General features: G+C 38.0%; 1 protein-coding gene across 1 annotated transcript in view; it reads right to left on the bottom strand.

The window, feature by feature from the left end:
* Window positions 1–13,782, bottom strand: part of DNAH8 (dynein axonemal heavy chain 8) — a 283,834-nt gene that overhangs the window by 162,650 nt on the left and 107,402 nt on the right. Inside the window, exons 33-38 of the mRNA XM_070245526.1 lie at window positions 12,250–12,350; window positions 9,199–9,336; window positions 8,792–9,032; window positions 5,972–6,171; window positions 3,060–3,213; window positions 1,260–1,423 (exon numbers count right to left, since the gene is read on the bottom strand). Coding sequence (XP_070101627.1) covers window positions 1,260–1,423; window positions 3,060–3,213; window positions 5,972–6,171; window positions 8,792–9,032; window positions 9,199–9,336; window positions 12,250–12,350 — 998 coding nt within the window. The remainder of the gene's footprint in view (window positions 1–1,259; window positions 1,424–3,059; window positions 3,214–5,971; window positions 6,172–8,791; window positions 9,033–9,198; window positions 9,337–12,249; window positions 12,351–13,782) is intronic.

Here is a 13,782-nt window from a genome sequence, read left to right as displayed (position 1 = left end):
GCTCCACCATGGATGGCACTTGGGAAAACAAGTGGAAATAAGGAAAGGATCCAGGGCGAGCCTGCCCATTATCTGTCTTCTTCCTCATCAAGAGCCCTCCTATGACTTTTCTAAGAGTATTGTGAATCTCATGGCTTAAACCCAAGGTGAACACATAATTTATCTCCAAACCCAGACATCCTGAGAGTGAAAGGGGGTACAATGAACCATTAAGCCAAGACTCAGGCATAAACTTGTACAAACCAGAATAGACCATTGTCGTATTTCAAATAGAAATTGAGAATAAACTGCCTTTTAAGAAAATTATCCATGAATTTGTCTGGCTAATTATTCTCTGAGTTCACATCTCTACTGCATGCCAGTAGTGGGTTGAATGGCAGCCTCCCGAAAGATATGTCCACATCCTACTCCCTGAAATCTGTGAAATGTGGCCTTGTTTGGAGAAAAGATTTTTGTAGATGTATTGAAGTGAAGGATCTCAAGAAGAGACAATGCTGGATTACCCACATAAGCCTTAAATCCAATGACAAGTGTCCTCATAAGAGACACAGGAAGAAGGAGAAGAGGAGAAGGACGTGTGAAGACAGAGATAGAAGTTACGTAGCCACAAGCCAGGGAACTCCTAGAGCCACCAGAAGCTGGAAGAGGCAAGAAAAGATTCTCCCTTAGAGCCTTCAGAATGTGCTGGCACTTTGATTTTAGACTTCTGGCCTCCAGAATTGTGAGAAAATAAATTTCTGGGTTTTTTTTTATTTTTTCTTTTTCTGAGGAAGATTAGCCTTGAGCTAATAGATGTTGCCAATCCTCCTCTTTTTTTTTTCTCCTGGAGGAAGATTAGCCCTGAGCTAACATCCCTGCCAATCTTCCTCCACTTTACATGGGGGTCGCCACCGCACCATGGCTGACAAGTAGTATAGATCTGTGCCCAGGATCCAAACCCGCAAACCTGGGCCACTGAAGTGGAGCACACCGAACCCAACCACTACACCACAGGGCTGGCCCCAAATTTCTGTTGTTTTAAGGCACCAGATTTATGGTAATTTGTTACAGCAGTCCTACAAAACTAATACAATGCCTTAACTCACCCACTCCCAAGTTGAAGGTCTTTTTTTGCAGAAAAGTTATGTGGAATGTTAAATTCCTACTGCCACTTCAACCATCACTACCAAACCAGAAATGCAGTCAGTGCTATTAACTTGTTTGAGACAAAACACTGCCACTCAGTAAAATGATAAGTAATTTTAAAATTAAACTCTTACCCTGTAAGTGACTTCTGACATACTTCCAACTGTTCATGTAAATGAGGTAAAAGCTGCCCCATGGTTTCATCTCCAACACAGCAACTAATCACATTGGGATTCTCATGAGCTCGCTGCATTATCTTTATCCAAGACTTGTCAATATTCTGAAAACGTTTTGCTTCCTAGAAAAAGTCCATAGTTAGTAAAAATTAGCATTTGGATGGTTGAATAAAGCAAAGTCTTCACTTTGGAATTTCCAATAGTTCTTCCAATAAGCCTCCATTAGTCTCATGCTACATAATTTAAAGGAGCAAATTTTTTCCGTCTGAATTAACTCTGAACAACAAAAATCCAAAGTCATAAAACTGCTTATTGAAATGCTGCTTTATCACAATGGGGTTTATTGCTTATTTGTTTTCTTACATTTAATACATTTTTCAAAGTGCCACCTGATTAATTTGCAGAGCTATCAACTTAGAGCTGAAATCCAGGCTTTCAGCACCCCAGGTGTTTTGGTTTGATGAGCAAACTGAAGAAGCATGGAAATAATTTGATCCTTGGAATAATTACAGCTCAATAGTACCCCAGGAAAAAGAAAACAATAAAAACCCAAAACAAAGCGTCATTTATATTTTTGCAGAAGAAAATTTTCTATTTACTATGGAAGATATTAAGCTTCGTATTCAATTGCAAAAATGCCTCTAGAAATTGGCACAATATCGCCTCTTTTAAAACTTTAAGTGCATTTTTTTTAAAAATGTGCAACTTTGCGATTAAAAAAGAAAAGATTTATGTTTAAAAAAGAATGTGTTACAAAGGGAAATCAGTCATTTTCAAAACCCTTTTATCTTTGGTTTTAATTGATAGAGATCCTGTAAGTATGGAAATTCAAGAAGAGCAGGTTTAATTTTTATAACAAGAAAGTTACCTTCATAGAATAAAGCTATTAATAAGTTACTGGCATTTACTTAAAAGACTCTAATAAAGCTGTTTTAAAGATTTTGTTACTAGCTTTTTTTTTTTTTTAAGATTTTATTTTTTTTCCTTTTTCTCCCCAAAGCCCCCCGGCACATAGTTGTATATTCTTCGTTGTGGGTCCTTCTAGTTGTGGCATGTGGGACGCTGCCTCAGCGTGGTTTGATGAGCAGTGCCATGTCCGCGCCCAGGATTCGAACCAACGAAACTCTGGGCCACCTGCAGCAGAGCGCGCGAACTTAACCACTCAGCCACAGGGCCAGCCCCTTGTTACTAGCTTTTAAGGCCACATTTCCCTGCCCCACAGTATGCTTTTCATCCACAATTAGTCGACTTGCTAATAATTAACTTGTGCTTACAGAATATGGATTACTTTTAATTATACTCTCAGAGGAATGTTATAAGGTTGATTCTTGGAAGAGATGAACGGCCATAATTTAATAGCATATTTGAATGTACATCACATCTTCAGAGAACCTGGAGGTTTCAAAATATGTGAGTTTCTTCTTTCTGTTAATGTAAATCAAATGTCAGCACTTTTTTTTTTTAACTTTTTTTGGAAAGGGCCAGATAGTAAATATTTTAGGCTTTGCAAGCCATACGGTCTCTGCTACTCAACAACACATCGACTCTGCTGTTACAATATGAAAGCAGCCATATGAATGGATGTGGTCGTGTTCCAATAAAACTTTATTTACAAAAACAGGCAAGTAGGCCATAGTTTGCCAACCCCCGGTGTAAATAATCAAGACATGACCATATGTCTTCGTGAAGACTTTTACAGAGACATATAGACAACACACACCAAATTATTCCATCAGTGGTTACAAAAACCAAATTTACCTGAGGGAGCTGTTTGGCAATATCTCCACCTACAAAGACAGCTTCAAGATAAACCCAAAGGTTCTGAACTATTAGCCACTCTTCAATTATATCTGAGGAAGTGGACAATTTATACACCCAATTCTGGATATTCTTTTTAAATGGAGCATTATATCTAAAAAGTAAAAATGGAAAAACATTATATTTTAGGGAAGATTCAGAAAATAGTATGGCCTAACAAAAGTAAATTACAGGAGAAACATTCCCTTGGAAATGAACAATTTTCTAAAAGGCAGTTCCTAATAAATTTCATACAGATAATGAGATTTTTGGTTTTTTATGAATAAAACATATAATTATAGTGATTTCACTTATTGTTTCCATGTATCAGTCATGGACTAGGAAAATGGGCCAAGTTTTAGGCCACAGAGGTCCAGCAAAGGAATTGCGCTGGTTGCTTCTGGGAATAAAGGGAAAACAAGGAATAAGACGGTTTTCCAAGACTTCTGTGAACCAAATCCAAGTGGTGACTGCCTATGAGAATGACACACAGGACGCCATTTGTTACTGGTCTGTGGAACTATTACCACAAGGCCAGGGTCAAGCTGGAGCTCTGATGTCCACCTACTGATGTGCTCTTCCACTCATAGACTGCTAATTCCACCAGGCACTGTGCCTAGATTTTGCAGTGTTAGAGATCCAGCATAGCCACCCTAAAATAGCAGGGTTCCTGTTTTCTCATCATCAGGGATAGCTAAAGTGTTCATAAGAATACGAGGTGTCCAGAAACCTGGGAACAACTAAGACAGACAAGAAATAGAGTGGATCCATGGAGGAGGTGATGGGAAGATACTGAGTAAAGACCCAGTACCCTACAGTTGGATTAAGAAGCTGACTTCAGTTTGTGGCAATGGCATGTAGCTTTGAGGTGGCGTAGCCGCATTTCCTGGTGAGTGGCACTTGTTGACTAGGGCCTTAAAACTTTCCTTGATCCAGAACAAGGTGATATGAAGATGCTCACACACAGGATGACATTCTTCTGGGTGTAGTCTGATGCCTGAGTACAACCCATAACTTCTCTGGAAGCCCATGTTATACATGGAGGTATAAAGGGAGTTGCCCCAGGGAGGTAGGCAAGTTGTTCAGGCAGTGAGAGGCATTTTTCTCAACACTCAATTAATACTAGTCTAGAACTGAAAGGCAGTCAATATGCCAGAAGCATTTTCAAAATCAAGACATGCAGACTAAGACAGTATGGCTGGGCATTCAGGGAGTTGAAGCACCTAGATATTTGGGGCCAAAAATGATCCTCTACAGGTAAAAAAAAAGAGTCATTTTTGATGGTGTATCACTTCCCAACATGACAAAGGAAGATTTGAAATAAAATCTAGCATAACCAGTCTCTGTCCTTTGGTACCTGCATTGCACAACTTTGCATGGTAGAACCTGTCGTGAATGATAGGAAGGCCCATGGAGCCCCATGGGATCAGAGATCCACCAGGAAAGTGTCGCAATCCAGGCAGTAGCTGGAATTAAGTCTCACCCATGGAGATATACAATTTCCTCCTGAAGTCACATCCAGGCAGCCCTAGAGATCCAGCAGGCACTGACTGCTAAAGATCAGTCTGAGGTTAGTTCTGGAAGAGGCTTTCTGGGTCCATTTGATGTGGCAAAGCTCTCTAGGAGGAGAATCTCCCAAAGTATTGTGACTTCTTAGATATCCTTATACTCTTTCTAGCAGGGCCTCAAGATTGAGTTCACTAGCACTGTAAATAAGTACTATACTAATAAGGCTATACGCAGGTTAAGTATGAAATTAAGAAAGCCTTGAAATCCCGAATTTCTTGGCCAGGCCACAGACATGTTCAGGTGAATCTACAGCCCTTCATCAAGAGGTCATCATTCAAGAAATCAGGATGGCAAAATTTGCAATGAACCATGAGGAAGCAGTAGTCTGTGAAGTCTAGGAACCACTGAACATCCTATGGTCCACTTTGCCAGGATTATTCAGGTTCCCTGAAAGCAGAGGATACACCCTAGGATCTTAACCCCAGCACATTCAATCCAGATCCAGAACTCGGAGCTTTGTGAATTAGTACATTATCCAAACACAAGACTGCCTCTGGGGCCAGAGGAGATGAAGGATGTCATTCATTAATGAGGGACCCCAGCCTGGAGAAGGGTTATTAGAAGCTCCATGCACCCTGGACATTGACCTCTGTTAATGATGGGGTTGTGACATACTTCTTAGGTGGGTTAGGGTGAAGGACAGTTGAGAATCACTGCACAGTCAGCTAGGGCATTAGAGATTGCTGGTGTCCAGACCAAGACCTGACAGTATATTTAATTTGACTGAGCCCATTTTCCTAAAGCTGCGCTTGAGATCAGTCACCTTTGAGCTGGTTCAATAGTCCAATGATGGACAGGTTGCCTCATTTAGGACACAGTGGACCCAGCACAGATTTACCACTTTTCACCATAACAAATGCAAGTGTGTAAGTGCTGAGGCCCTAACAGTATATTCCTTTCATGTCTTGCCAGTACACTGTTCCTGGGCCATTGGGTAAACACTTGAGCAGGTTTAAAGGAGGGCAATGATGACAAATCAGAGGAATGAAAGAGAAAGAAGAAAAAATAGAAAGGTCATCTCAGTGGGGAGCCAAGATTTTCAGGAGATAAGCTGTCAATCTAGGGGAGAATAATTATGATAGGGCCCACCAGGAAAAATGGGATGGGCAGATAAGTACCATAAAAGAAGAGATGGAGGCCATGATGATTAGGGAAAATATAGGTAGTTCATATAAGGACAGATAAGAGTTAGCCCTTTGGGTCAGAATGTTGTGTAATGCCACACCTGCAAAAGTGGGCTTTTACCCTGTATTTTAGAACCCTCAATACCCGATTAAAGCTTTCTCCCCAAGTTATAAAATCACCTGTTGCTTAGTAAGGAACCTAAGACCATTAAACTATCCTCCATCAAGGTGATAATTTCTCCCGATTCAGTTCCTTTGAGCAGGAGCTCTCCTTTTCCCTTAAAGGCTGCAAAACTCAGGTTCTGGTTGGTCCAATTCTCAACCACCTGAGTCAACTTGGCTTCAATATCCTTCTCCTTAATGGCAGATATGCAAATATCCTTCAGAGGGAAATAAAAGAATATGTCATGACATTTTCAATTACAAACTAAGTGCATCGTAAAATCAGAATTTTTTAGCTTGGACGTAGAAGTCATTTGGTCATTTTCTGGCCAAGGAAACCGAGGCTCAAGATCATCGTGTTGCAAGTTCAAACCAGAACCTTCTGACACTCTGACTACTAATTATTTTTCTGTACCATATACACAAGATAATGGAACTTAAATCACTATGTTTCTTCATTATATTTTTAATTGGCGTTTTTCTGCCAAAATGGAGATGATCACAGCTGCTCTGTCTCGGTGGCTTGCTAGGAGAAGCAAATGAGAACATATGCGAGAGTCTTTTGAACCCTTTAAAGTAACATATACACATTGCTATATTCCTGCCTGTGCTGGCCCTAATATGAATATCTCATTTGCTTAAAAAATCAATTCTATCTTTTTCTTATAGGTTTTCCTGTTTTCTTCTGAGAATCCTTGGTGGACAGTCTCACAAGGGAAAACAAAAGTAAGGCGTTTTCCCCACCATTCCCCAATTAATTTTCACACTTAGAATCAGAGAATCTCAGAGATGGGAAAGAATTTAAAGGTGCAAGCTATTTCCACGAATAACTTTTACACAAATGAGTCCGTGATAAATGTTGAAAGAGTGGTGTGAACTGCTGTGAGTTCTGAGGTGGGAGAAACGACTGCTGCCTGCAGTCAGGAGGAAAGGCCTCCTTGAGGGGCCCCTGAGAGCAGTGGGACTCCAACAGGCGGAGGAGAGGACATTGCGCAGGGAGGGAAAAGGCTTCCTTTAGAGGCAGTGCACCCGGCAACAGTAGGAATCCAGCCTGGCTAAGAGCAGAGCACACGGGGCAGCACAAACAGGACCGACTGGGGTAGACAGCACTGAGAGTCCATTTTGGAGTACAAGTAGTTAACAACTGAATCCTAGAATTCCTTGGAATTGTCAAACGGAGTTTTCAAAGCACAGTCTATGAATGGCTATATTCTTAAGTGTAAAAACCTAACTATAAGAATGAGATGGTCACCAAAGTTTTTTCACTCTTTGTTTCCTTCAATAGTATTTGAATGACATTTGTAAATAGGGTAAATAATGCTTTGAAAACAAAACTTTTGATGTACATATGTTGTTAAAAAGAGGCAGGGGAGGAGGCCGGCCCAGTGGTGTTGTGGTTAAGTTTGGCGTGCTCCACTTTGGCGACCGGGGTTCACAGGTTTGGATCCTGGGTGCAGACCTACTCCACTCATCAAGCCACCCTTTGGCAGCATCCCACATAAAATAGAGGAAGATGGCCATAGATGTTAGCACAGGCAAAAAGACAAAGATTGGCAACAGATGTTAGCCCAGGGCCACTCTTCCTCACAAAAAAAAAAAAGGTACAAACTTCCAGTTATAAACGATAAATAAGTCCTGGGGATGTGATGTACAGCATGATGACTATAGTTTTAATGCTGTATTGTAAATTTGTAAGTTGCTAAGAGAGTAGATCTTAAAAGTTCTCATCACAAGAAGAAAAATTTTAACTATTTGTGGTGATGGATATTAACTAGACATATTGTGGTAATTATTTCATAATATATACATATATCGAGTCATTAGGTTGTACATCTGAAACTAATATAATGTTCTATGTCAATTATATCTCAATAAAAGAAGAAATAACATACAAACACTATGCATAAAAAAACTTGCAAAGAAAAAATATAAGAACTTCCACATTATGTAAATGTCTATATTATATAAATATAATTTTAAATATTTAATAGACTCATAGGAAAAAGTATATAATTAGAAATTTGGAAAATGTTCTGAGGAATCCACCAAGAACACAATACAGAAATAAACAGATTTCTTTTTTCTAGTAATTAAATTCTTACTAGTAATAGAAAAATTGACTTATCTCTTTTCCCTTGAAATTAGAGAGAGCTTAAAAATTTTAAAAAATGCTTGACCAGGAGGTGTGAAGACTTTCATATGTGTGAGACTTCTGGCAAAACCCCGTCTTATCAATCAATTGTTCTCTCTTTGTCAATAGTTGTAGACATAGATATAGGAATGGATTTTTTTTTTTATTGTGGTCATAATAGTTTATAACATTGTGAAACTTCAGTTGTACCTTATTATTTGTCAGGCACCATATAAATGTGCCCCTTCAGCCCTTGTGCCTACCCTCCTCCCCCCTTTCCCCTGGTAACCACCAAATTGTTCTCTTTGTCTGTAAGTTTGTTTATCTTCCACATATGAGTGAAATCATACAGTGTTTATCTTTCTCTGTCTGGCTTATTTCGCTTAACATAATACCCTCAAGGTCCATCCATGTGGTTGCGAATGGGAAATAAACAGATTTTTAAAAATAAAAGTACAGTTAAAGGACAAGGAGAATAAATTGAGGATCTCCAGACTAACATATTTCAAATAGTGATATTACCACCTTGGATTACAGCATTATTTTGCAAAACCAAGGGATGTTCACAATCATTCCAAATTTCGAGAGTGCATTATCTAGGGCAACTGGTACACCCTTGAATAAAATGTCTGTTGGTACAATTTTCAGAAAAGGAAAAGGAGACTTTCTTTAAAGGACCACTAATAAGACCTTATAATCTTATGTACCTCAATGTCATCCTTATTTTTAAGGAGTGGTGCTTCCATAATATTTCTAAGACAAAAAGAATCGGATTCCACATCAAACGGGGTTTTAGTTAACTCGGAGATTCGGTCCCAGTGTCTCTTTTTCATTGCCTTATTGGTCATCATTTCTAGTAGAGGACAGGACTCACTGAAATCATCAATTCTTTTTTTCAGATCCAAAAAAGCTTGCCAATCTTTAAGCCCTTTTGGAAGTTTACGACATCTTTCAGAAAAAAAAAGAAAAAATTATTTCATCTACACATTTCTTTGAAGAAAGTGTTATGTGTATACAGCAATATATCAGAGGATAAATTTTTTGGTGAAATGCCTACAAGATCCTAAGAAGATAGGCAATATGAAAAGATAAGCTTAATTCAACTGAAACTCACCTGTTTTGAAATTCCTGCAGTTCTGCGTTAATTTTTTCAATGTCTACATCTCCCCAAAGCATTTCATAATAACCACTAATATTGCCCATTACAGTATCATACAGTCCATACAGCTTCTGCAGTAAGTTGAGCTCCTTTCTGAGAAACCAAATAATTAAGTCATTACATAATGTATATTTTAAAAATAAATTCCATTATTGGATAGTCAGTATTCATCCAATCAAAGATGTCATATATTAGGAATACAATATCTTACAGACACCAACATGCACACAACCCTGTTGGTTTCCAAACAAAGACTTTATTAAAGTTCCATCAATTAGGTCAAGTTTACAGCTTTCAAATATTCCAGATCATATTATGACTCGACGTTAACAAATGGCTTGATTATTATCACCATACCAATCACTGCAAACAACGTGACCAAAACTTGTTAATAAGATCAAAGCTAAGGCTAAAGTTTTACTTGATTTTTTCTTTCAAAGGCAAGATAGATTTTTACAAGAATGCCTGCCTTTAAGTATAACTTTAAACATCACTTTCCTACCAAAAGCTTTCTCCCATGTGCCCAAATAAAGTTATATCCAAAATGAGAATAAAAGGAAGGATTCCAGGTCCAATCCAAGTAAAGGAAAAGTTCCTCATTGTGTAAAACACCAAAAATTGACCACTCAACAAACTTTGTGCATCTCCCAGGAATTCCTCAACCCCAAGCACATCATGAGGGGCCACTGGACCCAATTTAAGTTTTTGAGTTTATTTCTTGAGTAGTTCTAACTATTGGCAAGGATTGATATTCACAACTTTCATTATTTATTAGATAATCCAGAGACCAAAGATAAAATTGCTTATGTTTTTAATGGAGTAAAACTCATTCTATCTTGCAATTACCATATGGGTGCACTGAATCTTTTTATAAATCTAAGACACATTCTGGAATCTTAGTTATCTTGCTTTTCCAATTCTTGTTTCATTTTGCTAATTCACCATCCTAGGACCTATTTCACTATTAATCACTGATTATTCCCAACTATGCTGAAAATGACTAAAATAATAAGAAAAGAGAATGATGAAATCTCCTGTAAGGATGAGGCAATTGTGAAAAAAATAACCACTCTTGCATCATCCTTCAGGTTTCTTGTTGTGTTGCCCAAAGTAGTGCATCACCTTTCAAGAAAGTATAAAGAAAGAACTCTGGAGACAACATTTTTGTAGTCTTTGGATTTTTGTTTATTTGGCTTTCACTTAATACAGTTAAGAATTCAGAATTTTTTCATTTTCCACATAAAACAGTAAAGAGAAGAAAATTGACAAAGGCAGGTGCTTCCCACATACTAGACAGAAAAGAGACAGACAGCAGCGTTCTAGACTAATTTTGATAGTGAAACTGATTGTGTAAGTGAAATCTCAGACTATGAGCCTTTAGACGAGAATAACCTAGATGAATTTTATTAAACTCAGTCATTGATGAGTGAACAGTATATTTCAGTAGAGGCCAGGGCTTCATCATGCAATGGCTTACAACAGATCCTAGACTATCCCACTTTGTGAAAAAGATAAGTGATAGTGTTCTCTCATTATTTATGATGTTTGAGGAGGTTTTGTTTGATGCAGTCCACAGTAGACAAATGTTGGAGGCAGATGTGTGTTCAGAGGAAATAGAAGATGCAGAAATTAAAAAATTCATTGATCGTTCAAATCTAAAAATAAAGATTTTTGTATTTATAGTGCAAAGAAGATGGTGATCATCTCTTCAACAAAATCACGAGTGTCCAAGTTTTCAACAGTCTTGAGTTTGTGCATTGTTAAATGCAAGTGCAAGAAAAAACAGAAGATAAGCTAGAAGCTGTTGCAGATGGATTTGATATCTGGAATCAGTGTTTACAGGATGGGTGTGTTCCAGGTTCATGCATGGCAACTGATGAGCAGTTGGTTGCATTCGAAAGTCGGTCTCCATTTTGTGTATATATATCTTCAAACCAGGACATTATTGAGTAAAAGTTTGGGTTTTATCTGCTTAAATTCTTATTAATTTTCTAATAAAATTGTTTTTCACCATGCCTTTATTCTTACTTCTGTAAATTATTCATAAATTACTTAAAAGTATAAAAAAATAAAAAGGGTCCATGGGTCCAGATGGTAAACGAGGATGACTACTTTTCCTAGAATACTGAGAGTTAAAATAAAACATTGAGTCTCAGACTGAGGGTGCAAAAGTATTAATGAGAGAGTTTATTAAAATGCAGATTTCCTAGGACCCAATGCCAGAGATTCTGATTCAGTAAGTCAGGGGCAAGGAGCAGATGTCTGCATTTCTAACACAATTGGTCACTGGGTTAAGCTTGGCAAATGACTACTTTAGAAAAAGAATACAAACCATCTACCCTAAACGACTGAAGCATTAATTTATCTTCAGACAATTTCAAGTCCATTTTGCCATGATTTTCATGCAATGACTTTAAAAGAAGTTAACGTAAAGTTCTTTTCTAAAGCCAAGATCCTAATAAGCTAATACCACTGTTTTAATTTTGCCTTTGTGGAAAGTTATATTTAAAATTCTATTAAAATATACTTGTTTAAATCCTTGATCCATTGTTTAAAATAGATTGTTACTGTTTAAAATCAATTCAGTTCCTTGGCCTTCAATCTCAATGAGTTCTGTGTCTACCCAACGAGGAGGAGCAATTAACACAAACGCAGTAAGAAGGGATTGAGAGCTAAGGATGGCTATTCCTCCAAACAAACAAAGTTATCCAAAATTGCTGTGCTTCTGCACCATCATTGACGCTAACCAAAAATAGCGATAATAAAAAAATAAAGCACAGGCTAAATATAGGCCATGAACACCCAGAATTTCTGCAATGTATTTTCTACTCCTAGAACATTGCTTCTGTATTTGGAGATTGTGTCGCCAAAGGGTCAGGAATAGCCAGGAATAAGGGGACTATTTAAGAGTGTTCCAAGGAAGGCTCTTCTCTGCAGGACAAAAGGTTTAAGGATGGACAGTATTTAATTATTTGCGTGTAACACTTGTACAGTTTCTAAACTTACCTAGTTTTGTGTAAAACCTCATAGTCAGTCACAGGCAATCCAAAAAGTTGTTCACCAGATGAATATGTAACAAATTTCCTCCACAGATCATCAAAATTGGCCTAGAAAAAGGTTTTAAAATTGTAGTAAAATATAGTTAATTCAGACCCCATTAAATTAGAATTTATGATAATTGGAATAAAAGCCACATTGAGGTTTATTTAATAATATCTGTGAAACGAGGATTTGTGAAGCAAGTTTACACTGATATCAAGCTATCAGAGGAAAAGTTAAGCACTTAGGAAAATTAACTTTCAAGCATTCTAAAAGTATCCATTTTATATAAAATTATTTCTTTACTAAATTAAGTGGTCCCCGGAAGACCTATATTTCAAGTTCCCATAAATACATCTGAAAGCAATAAAATTGCATTTTAAAAAATCTATAATTTAGGCTTTTTCACTAATTTCAACTGGTCAACTCTCCTACAAGGTTCAAATGAGTGAAGCGTTAGTATAATCCATTCAACCCTGTTTTCTCGACAAGCAATAAAGAGTCTATAAAATGAAGGATTCCATTTTAACGCCATTTGAAATAATTCTCACAATTTAAATCAGCAAGGTTAATGCACATGTCTTTTGAATTGGAATTTGAGTCTCCTAACTTAGAACGCTAAATATTAACAGTGTTAAAAGCATAAAAGCTAATAGAAATAATCCACCTGTGACAAGACACGAGTGCTCCACGTAAACAGTATAATATATCAATAAAGATCGTAAGTTCCCAGCCCTGGAAAATATCTGGCATCAGACCTGACAATGCTCAGCTAGTAATATAGACCTAACAGACCCATTAGCATATTTTACAGGAGCCAAATCAGGAAGATGTGACGACACTGGAGGAACTCAGCTGAATTCTTAGTTCCTAGAGGGCAAGGGCCACATTTTGCATTTTTTACATTCCTTGCTGGCTAGTATAGTGGTTACTCAAAAAAAATTACCGAATGAAGAGCTCATGGGACTATGTGAACATCAGGAAAGGAGAAACGAAAACTTCCAAGTTAACGTACATTCAAATAATGACATTTAAAATCTTGTTAATGTGGTGAAGACCATTGATGGATGCCAATCACTCATTCCTTTTTCCATTTAAGTCCCAAATAATAATTAAAAAAAAGACCTACAGCACCAGCTAAACCGGGAACAAAATAGCAGGTTTGTCGGCAGGCTAGCCGAGTGCCCACTAACTCCGGAAACCAGAGTAAAGCTCCATCAGAGAACACCGCTGGGAGCTGAGGCCCAAGGCAAGGCTCCTGCTTCTTCTCCAGGTCTAGATCTTGGCAATTGCTTCTGAGGAGGCAGAGTGGGCACCTGTTTTTAAAGAGAGATGGGTCTACAAATCTGACCCCAAGTCACATGTGCAGCCAGATGCATGGCAAACATCCTGCTCAGCTCACACCCCTAGGCATAGGCAGAACAGAAGGGGCAAGAAGGCAAGAGAGCGGCCCTACATTGTCTTTTCAATGAAGTGACCACACCCCTGGTAAAAGGGTGG

The sequence above is a fragment of the Equus caballus genome, chromosome 20 (genome assembly GCF_041296265.1).
Source record: "Equus caballus isolate H_3958 breed thoroughbred chromosome 20, TB-T2T, whole genome shotgun sequence".
Taxonomy (NCBI): Eukaryota; Metazoa; Chordata; class Mammalia; order Perissodactyla; family Equidae; genus Equus; species Equus caballus.
The sequence above is the reverse complement of the archived record's forward strand: the minus strand, read 5'-3'. Positions and strand labels throughout refer to the sequence as shown.